Consider the following 22918-nt stretch of genomic DNA (forward strand, 5'->3'; position numbering starts at 1 on the left):
TTTCCGTTCTCTCCTGATACCGCTGGGTGGTGGATACATATCTATGAGTGAGTGAACCTTATCACAAAATTATGATACCTTCTCCCTTCTGGGTTGTTCATCTCACTCTACATTTGGAGCAATGGGCGTGAATCGCTCTGACAAGGAAGGTGATATCGATACGTCTGGTTGTATTGGGGACGTGAAAGAACTACCCCAAACACAGGTAGTCCATGTTGTAACTCCTCATTCCAATCATCACTCTTTTCTTAGAATACCGTTCATAGGTTGAGTGTCTGTTAGAGCAAAGAACAGCATCGCGTCGTGTCGCTGAACACATTCTCGGCTATGACCCATTACTTACCTTCTAATCCCTTTGTCATCCTCACGTAAAACCCCCGCTTCTGTCAACCTGACCCCCCTCCTCAACAAGTAAGAACCAAACCATTTCATTCTTTGGTTCATGGTTGACGATCTACCGGCCTCACAGATGCCAAGACCGAGCGGTAGTTGAGCTTATCTGACCATCACCGTCAAAGGATCCTCCCAAGGTCAGCATTTTAAACAACTCTACAAAGCCCGCTCGTCACACGTGCTGCTTAGAAACATCCAGGTCTCCGGGAATAAGCCCAGAGGCCACTCACGTTCTTCCTCGACGCTAAAACCCCTCTTTATTGGACACACGGCAAGAAATATTGGAAGGATGGTCGTGACCCTCTCAATCAATGCAACCCGTCCTGTTTGGCTGTTTCCTTATGTCTCACCTCACACCATCTTTGACCAGCCATGTCCGTCATCTAGCTTCTGGCAATACCTCAAACGGCAATGAAGAATGCGGAGCCATAGGCACCGCGAGTGTAAGCCTAGAGGTAGGTACGGAACGCCACACGGTTGGACGCATCCATTGGCTGTGCCTCTCCAGGACTTCAGCACACCACTCACCCTTCCCAGTTTTCCCCACGGTAAACTTTCCATTTGAAGTTGTGCCAACCGCATGCGTTTCAACCCTCAACCTGGAACCTTCCAATCCCGGCAGAACTTGCCGTCTGGAGAAGTGTACCTGCTTATTCACGTAGATACTTCCTTGGATTGGAGGTTGGTATACTTGCCAGTTTTCTACGCGGTGCACTGTTGGATGATGATTCAACTCTTACCAATTGATGCACAGGGGCAATGGAAATTGTCAGGACCACTCCGTCACACCTTCAGTTCATTGGCATCCGATGTGTTCCTTCCACCATCACACGAGCCATTGACATCTCGCATCTGATGGCCTGATCCACTTCTGAGGCTCTTTGGGGGAACCAACGACATCAACCCTCCCTGAATGGGTAGGTAGGCAGTTCCCATGGAGGAGACTTTCATGCTTCTGAGACTTCTCCCCACGGCTTTACCCTATTACAACAACAAGATGGCAACCCTTCCAATGAAGGAGACGGGGTCTATGATGGCTGCTTCCTTCAGACTTAAATACTTGGCAACTACGCCCCCCGGGACCACGGTCTCGAATTCCATCTTTGTGTTTCAAAACGGGACATCAACTACCCTCCGCGATAGCCAAATCGGGACGGCCCAGCTCACTGCTACGACGGGAATTTCATTAACTTGCTACCACCTGTACCTTCCCTTTCCCTGCCTTAGATCCGCCAGATCTCTTTCTCCAAAACTCCTCTACCCCATCTTCCGTGCGCACATACCACGAACCATCTTCTTGGGACAGTTCCACAAACAACTATACTTGAGGGTGACACTTGCCAATCATTTATTCAATAACAGCAACCTATATTTACTGCAACATCAACCCAAAATGGTCCAACTCATACAAACAACCTTTACCTTCCTCGCCCTTGTCCTCACCCTCTCCACCGCAGCCCCTCTTGATTTCACCGCCGCCTCCACCTCCGTCCTTTCCCACTCTAACATCCTCACCCTTAAGAGCTTCTCCGGCACCGGCCAGATCCGTACCCTCTGGGACGGAAGCAGCCACGACGACCTCGGCTGCCTCACGGCTTCCGGGCGCTGGACAACCGACGAGAACCTCTGCGGCACCTTCATCGCCGTGCGCAAGGATGGAGACTCGATAGGAGCCACGCAGTTCACTCTGACTAGCAAAGAGGCCGGGCCGTGCGAGATGTCGGGAACTACGTTTGTTTGTGAGAAGGGGCTGGACGGGTATAGTTTTGGGGTGAGTCTACGTTCTTTCTTTTCTCTTAGTCACTTGCCTTCCTGCCTTGCGATGTCTGATTGATGCGACGTTGGGAGTTGTAGAGTTGACAGCTGACGATGGTTGGTAGATCTGGCCATTCCCGAACGGCGTTCCCGGAGTCGAGTGTCTGCGGTATGGACTGTATGGCTTAATGGCGAGCGTGCAAGGGGGACCGCCAGATGTGGATGCGAAGCCGATGGACTTGAAATTCACTTCGTATGTTGAAAAGGGAAAGTATGTGTGGTTGACGTGGGATCCAAAGTCTTGAACAGGTACGGAGATAGGGATCCTGATGTTTGTGGTTGCTCATGGTACCTGTAGATGCACATGGTGGGTTCAAGACATGATCCAGTCCATGTCGCTCGTTGTACCTCCCCTGGTCCACACAGTTACCAAACAAACCCGTTTTCTTTGGAATGAGTGACCCAGTCATATAGACAGGACCGGACCATTATGTCTATTTTGTCACCAGTCTGTGGCATGATCGTAAACCGAAATGGCCTCTGGGAAGGTGCACTGAGCTGGCTGTGGGAGGAAGGTGAATATGGTCAGCTCTGGGACTCTGTTACTGAGTGTCCTTCCTTTATTCAGTCATTTGACTTCCAGCCCGTGAAGTAAGAGCTCCCTTCTCGGAGCGCTTCATACCCCATGCATAACATGCAACGCCTCAACTTTCTACGGCCTGTTCCAAAAGAAAAAAAAAAGAAAAAAAACACCGTTGTTGGACGACACATCTAAATCCAACCTTTAAGCTTACGGACTTCAAATTCAGTGCTTTAGTCGACTTTTTACTTTGGATCTCGACTTCCCAACCTCCAATATTAATCCAACAACGTGACGAGAATCCTGTTAACCCATCAGCCTATCTTGCCGGCCTCGTGATTCACTACTCAGAACAAGATCAAGCAATCATCAACGGTATAAATTCCTATGGCTTTAGGTCACCTTAGGACTGTTTTCACCAAATCCTAACCAGTGTCTCTTGCAGATTTCACGATGTCATCTGCTACAGGCAGCCTTCTACCTAGCCAACTGGGCTTGATTTTCACCCACGAACTCATGAACATGAGCGCCTGCGAAGCCAGGAACAAATGGAACAAGCTTGCTGAAGCCAGCGGGCTCAGTAATTATGTCGCCAAAATCCTCGCCATTGCGCTGGCATTCGCGGTCACTGTAGGTAGTGGGCCAGATCAATTGATCAGAGCTTTGGATCAAATCATAAAACCCACAGTATGGAAGGAGGTGGAGCGCGAAAAGGCCATGAAGTTTGTTATCGACACAGTCGTACCGAGCAACAAGCCGAGCGATGGCTCCCACTTCTCTCTACTATCTTTGGTCTTCAGCCATTCGCACGAGTTAGTCTTGTATCGTGTCATTACCGCTCAAAATTTGACTTTGGACAGGCTGATAATTTCTCCGAGCACCTTTCAGCTGGCCCTTGACGACGAGATGCAGGCTTATGCCAAAAAGGGATTCAACGTCTACTGGAATGCCTTTGTCAAAGGGCCCTGGGCAGATGATTTCGTCAGAGACCATATCTATGAGAAACATAGCGTTAACAGGTATAAACTTCCAGGTTTAGCAGAGGACAAAACTGGCCACTACAGCAGAAGCGACATTCAGGAATGGCTTGACTCTAAAACAATTCTGAAATTTTACAAAAGCGTCACCCAGCGGCCGCCCAATCGCTTGTCTCTGGACTCCAACAACAGCGCCACGCCTAATGACAATTTACTCGACATGTTCGGATCTCTCACATTAGAAACAGATTCTGATACTGGTGACAAGGGAGATTCCAAGGATACGTCCTAAAACAACGTAAGCCACTCCAAGATCTTGAGAGGTTGATATGATATTTCAAAGCGTACACTAACATGTCACGGATTAGACTAGGTTTCCCACGCAGATCAATGGATGGGAACCAGCTGGCTAGCCCATGATAGCCACACACGCAAACCACATCCGAATTTTCACACGGTTTACCAGACAGCCCCAGACAGAGATGCGCGACCAGTCAACCAGCAGTTGAGAAGAGACAAACCAAGTGTGATCTTTTCTGGTTCAGAGTAGGAGTTTTGCTTCTCAAGTCCGGGTCGGTTATGGGACGGACATTCGCACCGAAGCCTGGAAGGATAGCGACGCTCGAAATCAACGTGATAGTTGTAGTTATGGTTCACCAAGCGTTTCGGTTACTTTCATTTCCGTATACGCTAAGGGATAATTCTAGCTGTGCATTGTCTCAACAATCATTTCCATTTCATTGATACTGGTGACCTGAAAACAGTAATGTTGTGAAGATGAAGGGTAGAAAAGACACTGTTTCTGTTAGTGCTAGCGAGTGTTAGTGCTAATAGCCCTACCAGACTACGTCCCGGAGTCATGCATTTCAGGCGGCCCAAGTACTGACTCGCTAACAGTAGCTTGCGATCTGCTAGCACGATGCCTTACACAGACCAATATAGCGTGCCTAGATTTGCTGCCCTGACCTCGAACCAATCTCGACCAAACAGAGCATGAACACATGTTGAAATGAACTTCCCTTGTAATTGTAGGTATGTATTGCTCGAATATTTCCATTTATGATATGAAGACCATTGATCTTGATCATGATGAGACTGTAATGCTAGAAATTTCTTTCATTTCGAATGCCGTGGTGATGCACACGTCTTTTGACTTCCCTCCGGTGTCCTTTATGCTTTCAATCCTCTAGATGCCATCCAATCGAGTCACTTGTTCCACTTTCCAACCATCATCAAGCCCGAAAGACTCCCAATTTGGAAGCTCTCTCAAAGACAAGCATCCAATAAAGCCATGAGACTCTGTTTGGGTAGCTGGCCAGAGCACTGCAAGACCAGAATTGTCGCCAGCACTGTATTTGAGCGATCTCGCTGCCGTACTGCTCTGTTCTCTGTCGCTAATGCCGTCACCAAGGCCCAGAGATTCGATAACTGGGTGAAATCTGTTAGCGCTGGCAGATAGATTCATGGTTTCAAACTCGTAAAGTTTTGATGATGATGATGATGATGCAAAAACAGGAAGTGAATAAATGACTGAACTCACATTATCCTCCATCAGTCTCTTCAAACCCGGAACAGCACTCTTGCCAGTTTCGTGGTCTTTGGCCGACCTGGCCAGCCCACCGATGCTCGCGTGAAGCGTACTGTGAACACCCCTCGCCTCGCCTATCAGCATACCCTCCGACATTCTGAGGACCTCATCGAACAGCGGTCGTTGTTCGCGTGCACCCCACTCTTGAGCGGCTGAGAAAACGTCGGCAAACAGCTTGGGCAGACGCCGGTTACGGCTGAGTCGCTGCTCGACTGCAAGTGAGGAGGAGTCCCCGAACTTGGCTTTGTAGTAGAGAGTGGCGAGGGAGTCGAAGTTGTCGAAGCCTTCTGTTTCAACCCGTTCCATAACGCTTTCCATGCGTTCATCCAACGTAGGTCGTTTGGTGGGTAATGATGCTGGTTGATGTTGTTGTTGTTGTCTGGGAGCTTTTTGGTTGACTTCTGCCGGTGTAGTACTACAGGCGGTACGGTTGGAAGTCCGCGTCTCTTTCGTTTCGGGCAGGTCCGGGGCAACAGAAGAGGTGAGAGCTACCGCCTGGCCTGGGTTGGACGTTGCTAATGGTGGTGGCTGAGCTTTCCAGTTCAGGACCTTGCTTTCACCTTCTTCTGTATATCCTACAGTCATTGTACCGTGTCTCTCGGAAGAAAACAGCAACGGGTCAATATCAGGGCTATCGTGAACTACTGGAACTTCCAATTAGTGGACTGCACGATAACAAAAAACGTTCCATATGTTTTGTAATGAACTTACAGAATGAATCGTTGCCATGTGTAGAGACACCAAGAGCATAGTTGTTCGCTTGGCCATCAGCTGCACGATGCTGTGTGTCGAATGGTTGCATTTGGAGGCGCAAATATTCATGTACGACAGCCGAATTGTACCCACTATCCGTGATGTTCGACTGCTCTACAGTGAACACTCGCGGTGGTTGTGAAGTTAATGGTGTTGTAACGGGCGATAGGTTAAATAGTTGACTGGTATCGGTATGAAAGACGTGCGGACTGTGATAGTTGGGCAAGTGAATGTCATCAAACACCATCAGTTCGTTAGCCCTCGGAGATGGGCTGTCGTCTGTGGTATATGTTGGAGTCGAAAGCTGTACAGACGGGCTCCTGCTTGTGTTCTCACTGTCGCCAACACCAGGAGCATCACCATACGTCGATGTTCCCTTGTTTCTCTCATGATATTCGAGTTTTTGCTGTAATTCCCCTAGACGTGCTTTCATACGATGACCTTCGGTCACGGATTAGCGACTGCTACTGATCAAATATGGGCGTAAGACGTACGGTATGTCCGCTGTGCAACACGGTTCTGAATGCGCTTCTTTTCTTTCCGGTCCTTCACCTTAGTCCAGTCATCCTCCATGGAAAGCTTGGTTTTAGTGAGATCGGGCAAGGAGTAAGGATGAGCGGAAGGCTTCGATGAAGACATGATTCGATATGAGCTTCTGTCTGTTGACTGTGTTGGCAACTATTCCAAGACAGGTCTCGCAACTGCTGAAGGGTGTTTGCAAGTGCCAACGTGTAAGTACTTGAATAATTGCCTGTCATCAGCCCTACGGTGAAAGCCAGGCAGAAATACCGTACTTTCGCAGTCTTGAAAGACCTTGTGATCCCCGGAGTTAAGTACCTAATCTGGAAGGCATTGTGGTGTACCTTCAAGTTCGTGAGGTTTGTGCACCTGCACATCTCACGTCCAGGTAACAGGAACCGCGGTGTAGCTCGAAACGGAAGTATCCAAGTCTAAGGTGTAGAAGATAGGCGGGGGTCCTTAAGGCCGCGTGGTATCTCAGTACGGGGAGCTGTTGTGTAGCGGCACTAAGTCAGTGCCCTGAGCACGTAGGCAACGACACAAAGAACCGCTTCTACTTACAACAGAGATGCTTTGTGGATCATGCTAAGATTATGAGCCAATCCAGTTGTCAAGATGCTTCATATAGTCGCTAAGAGCGGGCTAGAAACATCCGCATGAAATGTAGCCTTCCTCGAAAGAGCATCCTTATGACTGAGCAGTTGCGGTACGTTTATGGCGCGAAACTCATGTTCCAGCAGCCATGTTCACCACTGAGTGAGGACCGGTGGTGAGTCCCGTGATGTAGTATAGACTACGGACAGTGATGGAACCTTCGAGCTATACAGTCTCGAAACAGCCACAGAACGATTTGAGTCCCATGGCCCGGAAAGGACCAGTACTGGGCTAGAAGGTATGAGGAAGGTGGAAATTTAGAAAGAAGGTAAAGCGAATTACAAAATCCACAGCGTTACCCCCCCTCATCCATCAAGTGACTTGATTGGATGTGCCTGACAACGCAAAAGACCTCGACATTGCGAAATGACCAAACGTTAGAAAATGTTACCAGGTGCATGGAGTGCACAGGGAACGTGAATAGAGTGTTCAACGGTAAACCCTGTGCTTACGTGGGAAACTGAGAGAGGCCATCTCGATGGAGTGATCTGGGATTGCGGATGCTGCATTTCGGTTTCTTTACCCAACGAATGCAATGGGAAGATGCCTCAGCCCTTGTCCCTGCTCATCCCATACAGCCTCACCCATTCATTGCCACCACACACATCTGGGTGATCTGCTCTCGATGTAAGGTGTCGCAAAGGAGAGAGCCAGCCTTCAAAAGCTTGTCTGGGGTATGGATTCTCATCAGAATTCCGGAATAACTCCGTCCATAATCGGAAGTTTAAGCGACGGCGGGAGTAAGAGATGGTCATGGGGCCGGGGCATCTTTTCGATCAAGAAACAGTGTAAATGGAACAGAGAACCCTTTCCAACCTTGTGCCAGAGAGACTCTTGGCCGCGTGCGAGATTCTGATCCATTCTTGGTATAAGCTGATCTGGACGCAGAGACTTTGTTGACGCCCCGTAAGATCGGTAGAGTTCTGCCAAGTCTCATTCAAGTTGGATTTATCTTTTTGCTATTTTGGCCAGTTACTTGGTTTGCTGGGCTGCATGCCCTGTTGAGGCGTCAGCAGACAAATCCTTCACCAGGTATAATTGGCAGCACAATGTGGGGTATATATCCGACTTGAGTCTTTGTGGTAAAAGATGACAAACCTCTGTTGGATATGTGGGCAAAAGCCATGGCATAACTGCCTCATTGTTGCTCGTCAAACGCAAGATGTCGGGCTTCAAGCTGGGGAGGACGAACGAGAGGTAACAAAGTCCATGCGTAATGACGCTAATGACAGGTAAGTCTGTGATGGCGATATTGATGGTGATGACTGCGACGTTTCTCCACGCCCTTGAACCGTCTTCTTTCAAAATGAAGGTGATAGCGGTGTAGTGGTGAAGTTTGAGAGGCGGTAGATGATGCAGTTGAGATGACAATGTGTTCGAGATGCGCTTGATCTTAGCGCTTCGTTTTGATTGCCTTCTTGGGGCAGCAAGCCGAGTTTAGAAGGACCAATACAAGGTTGTGGTACCCATATGGGGCGGAACATCGCCGTAGCGCGTCTGCATGAGGCTCGAAATGAACGTGGTGACCTCGGTACGTTGTGTTGCATCAGTTGGCGGTGTGGGACTGAGGACCGTCACGTTGCTTCTCGAATTCAGTGGCAGTGTTGCTGTGAGCCTCCCACCAAGCAGGAAGGTATTTGTACCAAAGATAGGTCTCGATGGTGCCCATGGTAATGAAGAAGACCATAATGTACTTGTTCCATTTGTTGCTGATTCCAAGATGCTCGAAACTGAAGGCGGCGTAGGGGATCTTTGGCTTCGCTCCCGAGTTTTGTACGAGACCCGAGCGTGCGGTCTGACAGGAAAACAATCGAGAAGCATGCTGCGCTTTTGTCGTACTTGTCCTCACTGCTGTTGCGGCGCGGAGGAACAGTGGTCGAGGGCAGACGGTAGGAGCCCGCAAAGGGGGAGCGAAACGAGCTGGCGATGTAGGGCGCATAGTGACAACCGTAAGCAAGGTCGAAATAGTCACTCCGATCGATTACGATGAGCCAAAACAGCTATTCGCCGTAGATGCTGGGGACGTGGTAATTCGTAGAATCCTGACAGAGAAGGATTTCGTTGATGGAAGATGAATTAGGCTGAAATCGCGAGGAAGAGATAGACGCGCTTCGTTGGCCTGCAGAGTTCTCGTTAGCCCTAGGCGCCTTCCTACCCAAGCGGCCCGAACCGACAGTGTATTTCAATTACGTAACACTCACTGCTCAGCAGCCAGCAGGGTTCTCGCCCCAAAAGGTCCCTAAACTTCAGCACTCAACCCCCCTCAGCTTCCTCCTGAACATCGAGCTCACCTCCTTATCCACATTCATGGCTGTCTGATACCTCAAATACCAGATGGTTTTTTTTTGGTTGACGAATATCGTATCCGGTGTGGCAGAGTATCAGTCCTGCACTGTCTCCGATTGCAAATGTGGTTTGCTGACTCTCCGGATCAAGGATAAAGGACAGGTCACCCCCACGGAGGCACATTGTTCGCCAATCTGAGTACCGTAGGTCGTGTAGATTACTGTGTAAGCTGGTGAACCCTGCAGGTGACATACATATGTACGCATGTATGGCAGCAAAGGAAGTGTGCAAGCGACGATAACAGTGTCCTTTGTAAGGACCACCTAAGCCATCAGTTTTGTTTCTGCTTTATACCAGGACCCCAGTCGTTACCTTGGACTTCGTTTCCATTCCAATCCTGCCTCTCGCAAATACAGCGTATCACAAATCAGCCTCTTGCTTGATCCGCTTACGAAATGGCGTCTTCATATACTATGCTCGAAGAGGTGAAAAGTCCCATTCTCCCTCCGCAGCCGGCCGCCGTTAAGGCCGCCGGGAACTTCATCCCCCATCCATCTCAGGCGACGGCACCCCGTTCCGAGCCGGACGAGCCAGCGGCACTGGAGTGCCAGCTCCATGAACTCAGCATGGGTCCCAACCCGTTGACGGGTATCCCGACCTTCCCCACCCAGCAAGAACACCGTGAACACATCCTCCTGCACATGGCCGCCGTGTTTCGCAATTGGGCGCGCATGGGATACACCGAGGGCATCTCCGGTCACATCAGCGTCCGTGACCCGGAGTATCCCGATTGCATCTGGATGAATCCGATCGGGAAACATTTTGGGCTGATGAATGCCAGCGATATGGTTTGCTTGGAGATTAATACCGGGAAGATTGTTGGAGGGAATCGGGTACGCCGCTGAGACAAGCTGTTTGCGAGTCTGCCCTATCCATCGCTGTCTAACATCTTCGCCAGACCCGCCCCGTAAACGCACCCGGCTACCACATCCACTCGCAAATCCACAAAGCCCGCCCAGACGTCCACTCCATCTGTCACGCCCACACCATCGCTGGCCGCGCATGGTCCGCCTTTGGCAAGCCTCTTGACATGCTGCACCAGGATATCTGTGACCTGTACAACTCCATCGCCGTTGACTCTTCCTACAGCGGCATCGTCACCGCAGCCGAGGAGGGGCAGCGCATCGCCTCCGTCTTGGGCAAACACTCCAAGGCCGCTATATTGTTGAACCACGGGCTGTTGACCGTCGGATCAACGGTCGATGAGGCTAGTTTCCTGTTTGGATTGCTCGATAGGAGCTGTGAGATCCAGCTTCGCGTGGAGGCTGCTTGTGCGGGGAATCCGGAGCTAAAGAAGAAGTTTGTTCCGGACGAGATGGCCTTGTTCAACTTTCGCATGGCGGGGGAGAAGAATTGGCTTTATGCGGAGGCGCAGCCGGATATCGAGTATGAAATTGAGATGGCGGGCGAGAAGATCAAGCAAGGGTTGGGGAAAATGAAGGTTGATCAGAAGTGAAGCAGCAAGCTGGGTGCGGAACTCGGTCAATTTATGGGTGAGTTATAGCCCTACATTGATGGTATAGATATGGACTCTGCAGGTTCCTCCGAAGTATATAAACATTGCCTCGAATGTTCGAAAGCTGGATGTTTGGGATGTGTGCGGAGCCGACGAATATGTGCTATTACCACACTAACAGCTACGCGTGCAAAATGAAAACCCTAAAGTTAGCGCCCCATCACTAACAGCCCCCCACATCAGTTTGAGGGAGTCGCTGTTTCTCCGGAGTTACTTTACTGTCGAAGAGAAAGTCGACTGACAAACAAGATGATTTACTAATGAAGTTCGTCCACCCCATCACCTTTTTGGACCAATTTCTCTTTCACGTTTCCTCTAAGCAGACAGAGAAGAAGCAGGGACGACCACTTATCCGAGCAACGGCGAACTGATTGACATGAGCGTAGTTTTTCTTCAATGGGAATGGAATAGCAACAGTAATTTTGCCGTGAATCATTTGCCTTGAGAGTGATTTGACTTCAAACCTTGCGTGGTGATCCGTCATCGGCGCTCGGCCCATAGAATCTGACGATACTCGACAGTAAGCCATCGGGCTGAGGCTGCTAGCCCCTGGACACTTACACGGTATGTCCGTAAGCTACTCGGTTATCTTCGAGGTGTTGAATGACCGTTTAAATGTGATAAGCACCTCCTCTTGTTTGGGAAACCTCAAATCGTTCAATCACTTCTTTGACCCCCATAATTCTCAAATCACCATTGAATGATCCTCGAAACGTGATGTCCAGCAGGGCCTAAATTCATAAATGAGGCATACTGGCGTCCAACTTACCAACTACCGGTAGAAATCCTTCAGTCGTAGCATTCCCGTCGTGACTGCTCGAACTCAGGAGTCGAGTCGTTGCCACTATATGCAGCACAAGTTCCGTCCTTCGCATACCGCCCCGACATACTAGCCGTCTGACTTGAACCCCTGGTTGTCTTACTACTCGTGGAGAGGAGTAGTACAAAAGAATCATTTTTCAGGAATAGCGGTGTTGCATTTACCGTGTATACCACATGAAAGTTCAAAGAAGGAAATAGGTCAGGGGCATGGCTGCATGAGAGTACAAGTCTGAGCACTCCGATCCGGCACGTGGTGAGGCCCAACTAACACCGGGTCCTAAGATGAGGCTATTGTGAGATACTCTGAGTAGACCCGAGGATAGCTTCGCTTTCCTGTCTACTTTGAGTACCGCCCGCTCTGAAAATCTTTTCTCACGCCTCAACAACGTGCTCAGACACTAAGAAAATACATATGGCGCCATCGTCAAGGATGACCTGCACAGTAAGACTTGAAGCCTGAGCAAGACTTCGGCTTGTAGTCGTGTAATGGCATTTGAGTAGTTGACGCATTATGAGATCCGTCACAGTCATCCATAGAAAGATAGAGGTATTCCGGTCTCCGGCTATCGCTGAGGTGAAGAGTTTTGTCGCCAACGTCGTCAAGTCATCGAGGAATGAGCTTTGTACATATCTACCCATCACGCTACCTCGAGTTTTCCAAATCAAGCCGGCAGTCTTCTCCATCTTTTCCAGCCAGCGTCGGAACATTTCAGTTACTCACGATGTTGACCTCGATAGTCGTGAAACAGCTCCCACGAGCCAGCACCAGATCTCTCCGCCCCATCCCAGCCGCCATCACCCGCCTCCAACCCCATAGACTCTACCATGAAACTCCCCACTCTCGAGCCTCTGTCGAAACCGCTCGATCCCTCAACCCAACCGACCCCTTCGCCAGCCTTCCTCCAGCCTGGTCGGGGCCACCCACCACCAATTTGAAGGGCATCCGTCCCCGGCTGGACGTGACCAAACGTGTCTTCAATCCCTCCTACTACACCGCGGTTGCCGAAATCATGAAGCTCCGCTCCAAGTACATCACCAACCGCTCCATCTTTGTCGAAGGTTCCGACATGGTCCCCCTCCTCCTTGGCCTCGGCGCCACCCGCGCCGACTTGGACGCCCTCCAGCGCGTCTCTAACAACCTCTACTCTGACCCGACCTTACCCTTCCGGCGCTCGCGCAACGGCCGTTTCTGCTTCGACTTCTCCACTCGTTCCGTGCGACGGCTCGAGTTCCAACCCTTTGCGTTGTCGGTTGAAGAGGACTTCAAGCGGCATGATTCGGGGCAGATCCGCGTTTTTGATGAAGTCCAAGACGAACTGCAGCTCAACACTGCTTTCCAGGCCTTGTTAGTCTTCAAGGGGATGATCTGCCATGGAGTACAGACCACCCATCGGCCGAGACTGGATTACTCGTCCGATAAGTGGGTGTGCACGCTCTTTAACTTGCGCACCGTCACCACCCCCTCCATCCTGGGCGAGCCGGCGCTGGAGGGCGTGCATACCGATGGGGTGGATCACACCATGACTACGTACCTTGGATCGAAAAACATGGATCTGGCGGCTAACAGCGCGGTGACGTTCATGCATGATATGAACGAGGAGACGGGGGCCAAGTATACGGAGATCAAACCGCAGAACTTGAGGAGTAGAGTGCAGCATAGACACTTTTTGGATACGCTCTTGTTGGTGGATACGGAGAATAAACACTCGTTGAGTCCCGTGTTGCCGGTTGATGAGACGAAGGAGGCGACGAGGGATATGCTGATTTTCTTTACGAGACGGCCGGTGAAGAAGGGGGATGGGGGACATATATCGGAAAACATTGATTCGTTTAGGCCGCATGAGGAGTTGCCGATGGAGGTGCCGCTTTTCTTGCCGGGGGCCATTTACGGGAAGGACGAGTAGGGTGCTTGAGGTGAGGTTAAATGGTGGTGAAGATACTGTCGGTATCGGGAACAAAAGCATTGGGCTTGACTGGCTTTGAGTTGAAGAAGGTTCGCATGTTTTTTCTTTGTTACTAGAGAGTGTGGATGTTAGTACATCTGGTGAGACAGATGGGATATGTCGTCTCATTAGGCAAATTGTTCACGGTGTGCATTACGCGGCAGATGCTTGTCATCGGACGGAAGTCAGCATTTATATATCAGTGGAAAAGATAATGGTTGAAAATGGGGTATCATAGTTTATCTTAGCTCACTGGCGCAACACCGGCCCAGCTCTGTCGTACTCGCTCTCCACTGTCCACAACCTCATTTGTTCCATTTTATCTCTAACTTGCCGAGTGCCTCCCACAGCCCGCTTCCCCCCTTATCTTGCAATATCCCCTTGGCGTGCCTTGGGATCTTGCTGAGGACAAAGTCGGACACAGTGGTCCTGTCCCTATCATCCGGCCGACCAATGCCTATTGATACGCGCGCCCACTTAGCATCGGGTATCGGCGGCAAACTGGCCAGCACGCTCTTGATGCCGTTGTGGCCTCTATGGCTAGCCTTCCACTGTCGGACCTTGACGACACCCAACTCTTCCTCCAAGTCATCGTGGACCAGCACGAGTCCAACTTCTTCGGGGCTTAGGCCATGGTCGACCAGGTAATCCTTGTACGCCCGAGCGAGCCACGGCCCGGTGATGTTCATGAGCGTAGGGCTTTGTAAAAGAGTGTACTTTGATCCGGCGGAAGCACGGACGGCTTTCTTTCCATAGCGTTCCGAGGTGAAAGACGGCTGTCCGAGGTCTTCAGGAAGCTTTTTCTGAAAGGATTCGAGCACCAGATGGCCGGCTGAGTGAAAAGTATCGCGATACTCTCCCGGGTTGCCGAGACTGACGACGAGAAAACGTCTGAGAGATGCCATGTTCTCAGCGTAAATTTCGGGGTTGGAGGTTACTTCTTTTGAGGCTGTGTCTGAGGGTTGCTGTCGGATGGTTTTCTTCTGGGCCATTTCACCGTCTTAGTGCCGTGCTTGGTAACTGATTTGTTTTGTATCAATTGGTGATGCCAGTTGGCTGTTCAGAAACAGGTTTTGGTTCTGGCCAAGTGTATGGGGAAGATTGATAATTGCAAGCCAAGCTCAAAGGAAGGAAAATGAATGAGAGACAGAAGCTGAACCCGGGACGTACGCCCTTTTACTCTCTTTCATGCGAAGCTTTACATACCTACACAGAACCTACGCCGGGATGAGTCAACGGCAAAGATGACCTGCCGCAATGTCCGGTATCACAGCTTCAGCACTGTCCTTTCTTAGCAGCAGCAATGTGTCTCGACCAGCTGCTGTGAGAAACCTGACATGAGTTGACGATCCGATGTCTACACTAATGGCCCAGGCCTCCGAGACGGGCATGGAGACAGATCCGATCGATGGAGATCATTCTGGGAAAATGGAAGCCGTCGAACTTCGTTTTTGCACCTGTCACGGTCTGCTCGCGGCCCGGTGGGATTATGTAGCCAAGGCATTTGTGGCTTGGCAGGTTGACCCCGCTGACGTCGTCCAAGATTGTGCCCAATCACATTCCAAGATTGTGTCTTCCTGGCAGGCAGCGGTAAGCACAGCCACATCCCACGTCGTCACCCCTTTCGTTCGTCTATGTCCGGGCATCGCAACTGGCAAGGATCCCGCAACAACTGCTCTCCAAGCTTGCCAAACATCGCCAATCTGCTCTAAACGTCAACAACACCGACATCGACTTATTCTCCGAGCCACTTATCCGGCCAACATACGAACTGACTTAATAATATCCTAATCCTATCCTATCGAGCGACGAATTAATTTGCGACGAATCATCAACCAGGCGATCACCTTCCGAATATTTATGGCGATTGAACGGAACTATTAATCAGTCGATCCCCCGCATATACATACACGAGTCACCGACGTCAGACACCAAGCGACGAGAATAACTCAGCCATCATGTCGTGGGCCGGTACGCACAAATCCCGCCATAGCCTATATCCCCTAATGCGACAAAGCTAACGGGTTCCGCCTCTTCCGTTTGTGTCTTACAGGCTTCAAGAAGAATGTCAACCGGGCAACGACCCAGGTGATGATGAAGACGGGTCATGTCGAGAAGACCAACGATCGCGACTATGAGGTTGAGGAGAGGTATGATTGTTTTCGGTTTAGATACAACATGGGAAAGAGAGGGACTTGGGCTAAGCGTCTTTGACATCCAGACGATTCAAGACTATGGAGGCGGCATCCCTACGACTACAAAAAGAGGCCAAGGGTTATCTTGATTCACTACGAGGTATGACAGACACCCACCCGTCGCTTTGGCAAACGAGTCTTGTAAGCTAACGTCAATGTCCCGGGACAGCAATGACGGCCTCACAGATGCGCATCGCCGAAACTATTGACGCTTTCTACGGTGAAGCTGGTGCTAAAGATGGAGTCAGCCGGAGTTACAAGCAAGCAGTGGAAGACTTGGACGCCGAAACGATCAAGGCCTTGGACGGACCATATAGGACAACAGTCCTAGATCCCATTACCAGATTCTGTGCTTATTTCCCCGACGTTAACGAATGTAGGTCTCGGCCGTCTCCACCTCTTCATCTCCCTAGCAATCAATCGATTGCTCTTCCGCTCCCGAAACATACTCCTTCCCTTTTCTTTCTCGACAACGCCCCTGCTGTCCGTATATAAACTGACCGCCATAAACTCAAAAAAATAGGCATCAAGAAGCGCGGCCACAAACTCCTCGACTACGACGCCCTCCGCGCCAAAGTCAAGAAACTGGTCGAGAAGCCCGACAAGGATGTGACGAAGCTCCCACGCGCCGAGAAGGAAATGGAGATGGCCAAAGCAGCCTACGAGCAGCTCAACGAGCAGTTGTGCACCGAGCTACCGCAGCTTATCGACCTCCGCGTCCCTTACCTCGACCCATCGTTCGAGGCTCTCGTCAAGATTCAGCTCCGATTCTGCGCCGAAGCCTACAGTCGCATGGCTCAAGTACAGCAATACCTCGATCCAGACACGCGGGAGCAGTACGCCCAGGGTCAGCTAGATACCAGGGTCGAGCAAGTGTTGCAGGAGATCAGGGAACTGAGTATCAGCGGAACTGTTTAAATAACAGGGCGCAGTGAAGACGCGAAAATGGACGGCACGACATAATGATATGTGTCGCGCGGATTGGTTCTCAAGTGTAATAGGTTGGAATTGGGGAATTAGGGAGAATTGAGGAACAGAGGGAAGAACATCACCATCAACCACTTATGACGACATATACCTCGTTACTCCTTTCTTTTTCTATCTTTTTTCCTTCGTTACTGCTTAATACGGCGTACAAGGTATGAGGGATATGGGTTTAGACCTTGTTCACTTCGAATGAGAAAAGACAGAAAGGTTACAGGCACCACACATACTTTAAGGAACATTACGTTGCTTCAACGATTCTGATGTGCCCCGCAATGCAACATCCGCCACAGTCCAAACTTTGTGCGGTCACTGAGCGTTGCATCTTGTCTCACTGAGCGAAGTCGTGTTTTCCAGAAAAGTTCTTTATGCGATGTATACAGCAAAGAATTGATTGCATACGGGAGCATCCAAAATCCTAAGATATGGACCGTGTAAGACGCTGTTGGGATCCGAGTCATGGCAAGAGCGGTGTAAAGCCGGTGTAAGTCTCATTCGTTGGCCCTGTCGGTCCGGTTGGCTCGGAAAACCTCTAGCTTGACAGATGGTTCAAGTCTGCAAGGCGACGTAGACTAGTGTACGAACGGTGGAAAAAGAAAGGATGAACGGCAATGACGGAATCTGTAATTTGCAATGGTCTAACGAATATAAACATTTCGAGGTGTTGAAACGAGGTCCGTGAGTAAGCTTAGCTTGTCGATACGGAGGACACGGTTCGCCTCGTGCGTAGTGTACTGTTTCCAGATACTGGGTCCGGGGTCCAGAATAGTATCCCAGTGGAACGGACGCGCGGCTCCGCAATGCTCATGCAATGGAAGATTGGAAGGACAACGAACCTTGAGGGAAAGCTTCAGTTGCAAGGCCTGGTGGTGTGCAGAAAGTCCCCCCTGATGTCTGAAACGAGAGGGACCCGGTGTTATGGGCTGTGCTTGAAAGATATACAGGAGAGAGGTTGAAAGTTGCCGGTGTGACGAAGGGGTTGCCATTGAACTGATACGCTGTCGAAGAGGAAGGCGAGAGGTTCTGACGAGCGACTGGTGAATCTCGCTTGGGATCAATAAGATATCAGCATTAAGATTTACCTTGATCCCGTCGAGGATTTAGCAGTTGACAAATGGTCATCTTGAGACGCGCACATGCTGTGGTGGAAGCAAGATGACGGTTGGAAATGTCCAGCCAAATGTCTGGACTGCAGTACTATCTTTACCTTCTTCCATCTGCCACTGGCAATTTGTGGTCGTCGGTCGATAAATGGATCATGGTCATCGATCACTCGCCCATCAACCATGCGCCGCGGCCCCTCTTGAGAGCGAGCTTTAACCCCTGAGCGACCGCGATTGGCGACCCCGATCTTAGGGCTGAAACAACCTCAAAAGAGAGGTCTCCACCAACTAAACTCTAACCTACAGGGGTTTATTCGTCGCCGGCTTTTCTCTTCTGCTGGAAAGGTTAAAAACTGCCGCCCAGCCTGCCTACATCCGGTTTTGGCGATTTGGTCTGCAGCGGTTAAGTTATCGTCAGTCTTTTCAACAACGGTTCAATGACGGGTGGTCTCCGATGTGTACAACTCTTGTATGGAGGCGGATCTGGCTTCTCGGTCGTGTTCCACAACATTAACATACACCTCTGCCGGCATTAAACTTGTTATCGCGATGATGAGCAAGTGGCAAGAACTCTAATTCTCGTACGAAAAATGGTTAGTTTTGACCACATCTAAAACCCTGAATACTGTAGGGTGGCGGTACCAAGCTAACAAGTTTAATGCCGGCAGAGGTGTACATCGCCGCCGGCGCAAAAAGAGAGAATTGTGTAAATGGGAGGTTGATCCTTGCAACCAGTGGCTTCAGGTATCAAGTCCAGATGCTTCTGGCGTGTCTCGGCGACGGCGATTGCGGAATTTTTATGTCGACTTCTTTCGTAGATCAAACTTATTGGCCTGTAATCCCCAATGATCGCCTCAACGGAATTCGCTACATTCAGGCTATACCATTTTCTCAGGCCAGTGTGGTGTGGTGGGTGGCTTGCAGTCACGGCGGCTAGAACACCGTGATGATGTTGGTCCTTTGCTATCTGGTTCAGTTCTCTGGTAAAAGGAAAGGGTTTCGTTGTTGGCATAGTGTTATCCGACTGCCTGCATGCATGCCCTGTACATATGTGCAGTCGACGCACTTGCTGGATCGGAATCGGGTTGGTTGCCACTGTGGCGGATGAGCTGGCGGTTGACAACATTGCTTGCTCAGAGCCAAAGCGTTCGTGATAATGTTCGACTGTTCGGATGAAGATTGGACCTGTTTGACATACATTACCTAAGCTTCGTGTGAGCTTGGCTAACGAGTTCAAGGAGTAGACTCAGCTCGAGAGGATATAATCCCATCCGAACAACAAGACAAGGCGGGGAGATCGAGTTTTTTTTGCATATTCTAGTAGTCATACACTGGATACGAAAAGAGATTGACGAATTATTATCGCCCCAACCTTTCGTGATTTGGGAACGCAAAGTAGCTAGAACTAGCCTCCTTCCCGTCTCGTTGGACGTGCGTCAATTTTACAACGAAGCATCCTCTAAAGCTGACGAACTTCACATCGCTGTAAACGTCACTTTGCAGCTTTGTGACAGTTTGACACTTGACAAGCCAGCTCGGGCTTGAGGGCGTGTCCGATGGCTTGGAAAGGCGACCTGGAAATGCTGGTTCGGAAATGGATTTCGATCACCGAGTACAGACCACTTGGAAATGCTCTGTTCCAGGTCAGATTCCAGAGGTCCAGAGGTCCGGAAGCTTGGTATTCCCGTCTCGGGATTTCAGGTGTGATTGCGATGATCTGATTGGTATGTTAGGCAGTTGTGGAGAAAATGATTTCCAGGTCTTAGAAATGGGGAATTTCCGCGTGAGAGGCTTCCGTGTTGTCGTCGAACAGCATTTGGAAAACAATGGCCTGGAAGATGCCCAAGCCAGATATGATATCCAGGTCTTCAGACAGCCCGGCCCTAAGGATGCCTCTGGTCTTTCTGTGGTTCGGGGTTGGTAAGTACTATAGCTCTCTAGAGGTATGATGTACGAATTTTGAGACGAGCAGGGAATCACTCTCGAGTTGACTTGTTGGGAAGCTCCATCTAGACTAGACGCCCGGTTACCTTCCACTTTCGTTCGTGTTCAGTTGACGTTCCTTGGGAAGAAGTCACTTCCCCCGCGTTCCAAGCTCCTAGGATGCCCCTGTTGAGCATCTGCACTGCCTGGATTGAATCTGGGCCTCCCCCGCAGAAGCCATGGACGAGCAGGTGGTGTGGAAAGAAGTCCGGATACGCTTATACCAAAGTAGACCCAGCCAGAGTCCGGACCTTTTTACACCATCTGATGGGCCTGCCTGTGTTTCGCCTCCTGCCTTAGCGCGCTGCAAGGACGCATTGAGCCGTCAAGGTTTCCTGCTCGATTGGACACTGGCGTGCCTCGACATCCATGCTTTCTCTCCATCCTACCATCTATTTTCAACCTTTCCCCTTGTTTCTGTTCGTGATACGACGGGGCTTAGGTACGAACGGGGCAACTCCTCCCAGACGAGTCTAAAACCACGTTTGCGACTGCGGATCCATCAACGTCCATTCGACGAGCACACTACCTTACCTTTGAGACAACATCCACATTCTTGCCACATAAGATTCCCACACACGGCACTAGACCACCTTCCTCTTCACACTCGCCATCAAACCGGCTGCTGCATACATATCTGGCACCTTCGTCCGCATCATTAACCTCCCCTCCCGATCTCGTCTGCTTTGCTCGTTTGTTCTCAATTATCCATCTCTCGACCTTCACTCTTTGGGAGCTGTCATTCGTTACGAGCTACGGCCGCCATTTTCTGTTCTTACTGCCAGACTGTCCCTGGCACTAACAGAACGTGCATAACTGCAATCTCACAGAAGCCGACGAACTCCACGACCTTCTTGTCAGGAATCGATAGTCCATTGACTTAACCCAACGCTTCACTTGCATTTGTCAACAACACAAACAACATGAATATCACCAAAAAGTTCGACCGCGCCTTTCAATGGGCCGGCGAAAAGATGGGTGCCGAGCAAAAGACGACTATGTCTGAGGACTTCAAGCAGCTGGAGATGGAGATGGCACTTCGCTTTGAAGGTATGCCCTTGCTTTCTACCCCAATACTTTGACCGTGGGCACAATCTGACACACTTTTACTGCTAGGCATGGACCGACTGCAAAAGTCTATGAACCTCTATGTCAAGTGGCTTGGCCGTCGCTGCGACTCGTACGAAGACAAGGACAAGTCCATTCCCACCAATTATCTCGGAAAGACCATGATCGGACATGGCGAAGACTTTGCGCCCGACTCCGAATTCGGAAGCTGCCTTATCTCGATGGGCCGTGCCAATGAGAGGATTGGGCAAATCCAGGAGACCTTTGTCAGTGAGGCGACAACTACGTGGCTTGAGTCTCTCGAGAGGTCTCTAGCTATGATGAAGGAGTACCAGGTTAGCACACACGGCTCATTGTCAAGTTTGGCTTACAGCTAACAGATAATCTAGGCTGCTCGTAAGAAGCTCGAGAGCCGGCGTCTGGCCTACGATGCAACGGCGACCAAGATCCAAAAAGCACGTCGTGATGACTTCCGTATCGAGGAAGAGCTTCGGGGGGCTAAGGCCAAGTACGAAGAAGCCTCTGAAGATGTCAGCCGCAGAATGCAGGATATCCGCGACAGCGAGGTCGATAGCGTTCGCGATTTGACCCAATTCCTTGACGCCGAGCTCGAATATCACGAAAGATGTGCCGATGAGTTGCGAAGGGTGCGCCAAAGCTGGGCCGGTGGTGCTATCTCCTCCTCCAACGGTATGAGCGGCTATGGTGCTGGCCTCCAACGGCGACCAACTGCTTCCAGCGGTGACGGTAGAAGCAGGCCAAGCACCGCACAAAGCTTTACTGATCGCTTGTCCCGTACCAACAGCCGCAACGTTTACGAGGAGCAAGAGGTTGAGACCGAGGCACCGCCCGTGCGTATGCCTATCCGCAGCGCAGTTTCTCGGGCTCCCCTGTCTGTGCAGTCGCAGAACCAACAGGTCGATGCCGGACCGCGTCCCGTCATTGGCAGGTCCAATACTGTTGCCTCCTTCCTGGGCGGGACGAACTTGGAGCGCGAGCGCATCGGAGGTCGTATCTCTGGTACTGGATCCGGGACCACCCCGTCCGGTTCAACCTATGGAGTTAACCAAAACGTACCCAACGTGAGCAGCCTACGTGGCCAGCTGCGTCCCGTCAGCCGGATTGTGACGAATGACAATGTATTTGCAGACCGGGACGATGACAACACCAGCGACACGGGAAGTCCAGACAACTGGTGTACCCGCAGCGCGAGCCCGGCTACAAGTATCGGGAGCTTGACAAGGACAACCAGCAATACGGTGGTCAACAACGGCTTGGGAGTTCGTAAGGCTCCTCCTCCACCGCCTCCTTGCCGTTCCAAAAAGCCTCCCCCGCCGGTGCCTGCTAGGCGGGATCTCGGATCCACATACTAGATGTACCAGGACCGGGCATTGAATGGCATCAGTCATTCTTAAAGTTGGGTTGAGACGTCACGGCAGAGCCAACTATCGGTCCGGGTGTATAGGCAGGCATAAATATTGACATTGCAACTGGCAGGCGTTTGGCGTAAAGTATACAATAGGGTTGGGCTGTAATGCCATGAATGGTTAGCATTTTCATTTTTGTGGACAGGAGCCACGATTTCGTGCAGCGGTTATCGAACGAGTAAACGTGGGGGTTTGAACCTAGTATCGTCCTGTGGGATGCAAAAACAGTAGAAATTAAAAAGTCGAGGTATCTGATATCAATAACAATGATGATTTGTTTGACAATGGTGAGGAGAAAAAGAAGAGGATGTG

The 22918-nt window shown here is 50.5% G+C and overlaps 9 protein-coding genes across 9 annotated transcripts; 6 read left to right on the forward strand and 3 right to left on the reverse strand.

Moving 5' to 3' along the window:
• Nucleotides 1-1786: 1786 nt before the first annotated feature.
• On the forward strand, nucleotides 1787-2223 carry NEUTE1DRAFT_37385 (uncharacterized protein; the record flags this gene model as incomplete). The annotated part of the gene is made up of 2 exons (XM_009848886.1): nucleotides 1787-2164; nucleotides 2194-2223. 2 exons carry the CDS (start codon nucleotides 1787-1789, stop codon nucleotides 2221-2223), a joined length of 408 nt encoding a protein of 135 aa, XP_009847188.1.
• A 415-nt stretch (nucleotides 2224-2638) lies between these two features.
• On the forward strand, nucleotides 2639-3997 carry NEUTE1DRAFT_98154 (uncharacterized protein; the record flags this gene model as incomplete). Its single annotated transcript, XM_009849854.1, has 3 exons — nucleotides 2639-2732; nucleotides 2891-3103; nucleotides 3174-3997. 3 exons carry the CDS (start codon nucleotides 2639-2641, stop codon nucleotides 3995-3997), a joined length of 1131 nt encoding a protein of 376 aa, XP_009848156.1.
• Nucleotides 3998-4971: 974 nt separating this feature from the next.
• On the reverse strand, nucleotides 4972-6752 carry NEUTE1DRAFT_120084 (uncharacterized protein; the record flags this gene model as incomplete). Its single annotated transcript, XM_009849855.1, has 4 exons — nucleotides 4972-5133; nucleotides 5246-5937; nucleotides 6005-6487; nucleotides 6541-6752. The coding sequence occupies 4 exons, from the start codon at nucleotides 6683-6685 to the stop codon at nucleotides 4972-4974; spliced, it is 1482 nt and encodes a 493-aa protein (XP_009848157.1).
• A 2013-nt stretch (nucleotides 6753-8765) lies between these two features.
• NEUTE1DRAFT_107566 (uncharacterized protein) lies at nucleotides 8766-9158 on the reverse strand (the record flags this gene model as incomplete). Its single annotated transcript, XM_009849856.1, has 1 exon — nucleotides 8766-9158. One exon carries the CDS (start codon nucleotides 9156-9158, stop codon nucleotides 8766-8768), a length of 393 nt encoding a protein of 130 aa, XP_009848158.1.
• Nucleotides 9159-9910: 752 nt separating this feature from the next.
• On the forward strand, nucleotides 9911-11434 carry NEUTE1DRAFT_144310 (uncharacterized protein; the record flags this gene model as incomplete). The annotated part of the gene is made up of 4 exons (XM_009849857.1): nucleotides 9911-10398; nucleotides 10464-11058; nucleotides 11265-11346; nucleotides 11420-11434. The coding sequence occupies 2 exons, from the start codon at nucleotides 9961-9963 to the stop codon at nucleotides 11019-11021; spliced, it is 996 nt and encodes a 331-aa protein (XP_009848159.1).
• A 1191-nt stretch (nucleotides 11435-12625) lies between these two features.
• NEUTE1DRAFT_134990 (uncharacterized protein) lies at nucleotides 12626-13807 on the forward strand (the record flags this gene model as incomplete). The annotated part of the gene is made up of 1 exon (XM_009849858.1): nucleotides 12626-13807. One exon carries the CDS (start codon nucleotides 12626-12628, stop codon nucleotides 13805-13807), a length of 1182 nt encoding a protein of 393 aa, XP_009848160.1.
• Nucleotides 13808-14062: 255 nt separating this feature from the next.
• NEUTE1DRAFT_76678 (uncharacterized protein) lies at nucleotides 14063-14838 on the reverse strand (the record flags this gene model as incomplete). Its single annotated transcript, XM_009849859.1, has 1 exon — nucleotides 14063-14838. The coding sequence occupies one exon, from the start codon at nucleotides 14836-14838 to the stop codon at nucleotides 14152-14154; it is 687 nt and encodes a 228-aa protein (XP_009848161.1).
• Nucleotides 14839-15543: 705 nt separating this feature from the next.
• On the forward strand, nucleotides 15544-17280 carry NEUTE1DRAFT_144312 (uncharacterized protein; the record flags this gene model as incomplete). The annotated part of the gene is made up of 5 exons (XM_009849860.1): nucleotides 15544-15817; nucleotides 15900-15996; nucleotides 16068-16141; nucleotides 16211-16417; nucleotides 16565-17280. 5 exons carry the CDS (start codon nucleotides 15805-15807, stop codon nucleotides 16957-16959), a joined length of 786 nt encoding a protein of 261 aa, XP_009848162.1.
• Nucleotides 17281-20930: 3650 nt separating this feature from the next.
• Nucleotides 20931-22552, forward strand: NEUTE1DRAFT_127753 (uncharacterized protein; the record flags this gene model as incomplete). The annotated part of the gene is made up of 3 exons (XM_009849861.1): nucleotides 20931-21161; nucleotides 21228-21514; nucleotides 21569-22552. The coding sequence occupies 3 exons, from the start codon at nucleotides 21035-21037 to the stop codon at nucleotides 22550-22552; spliced, it is 1398 nt and encodes a 465-aa protein (XP_009848163.1).
• Between the last annotated feature and the right edge of the window lie 366 nt (nucleotides 22553-22918).

The sequence above is a fragment of the Neurospora tetrasperma genome (genome assembly GCF_000213175.1).
Source record: "Neurospora tetrasperma FGSC 2508 unplaced genomic scaffold NEUTE1scaffold_1, whole genome shotgun sequence".
NCBI lineage: Eukaryota > Fungi > Ascomycota > Sordariomycetes > Sordariales > Sordariaceae > Neurospora > Neurospora tetrasperma.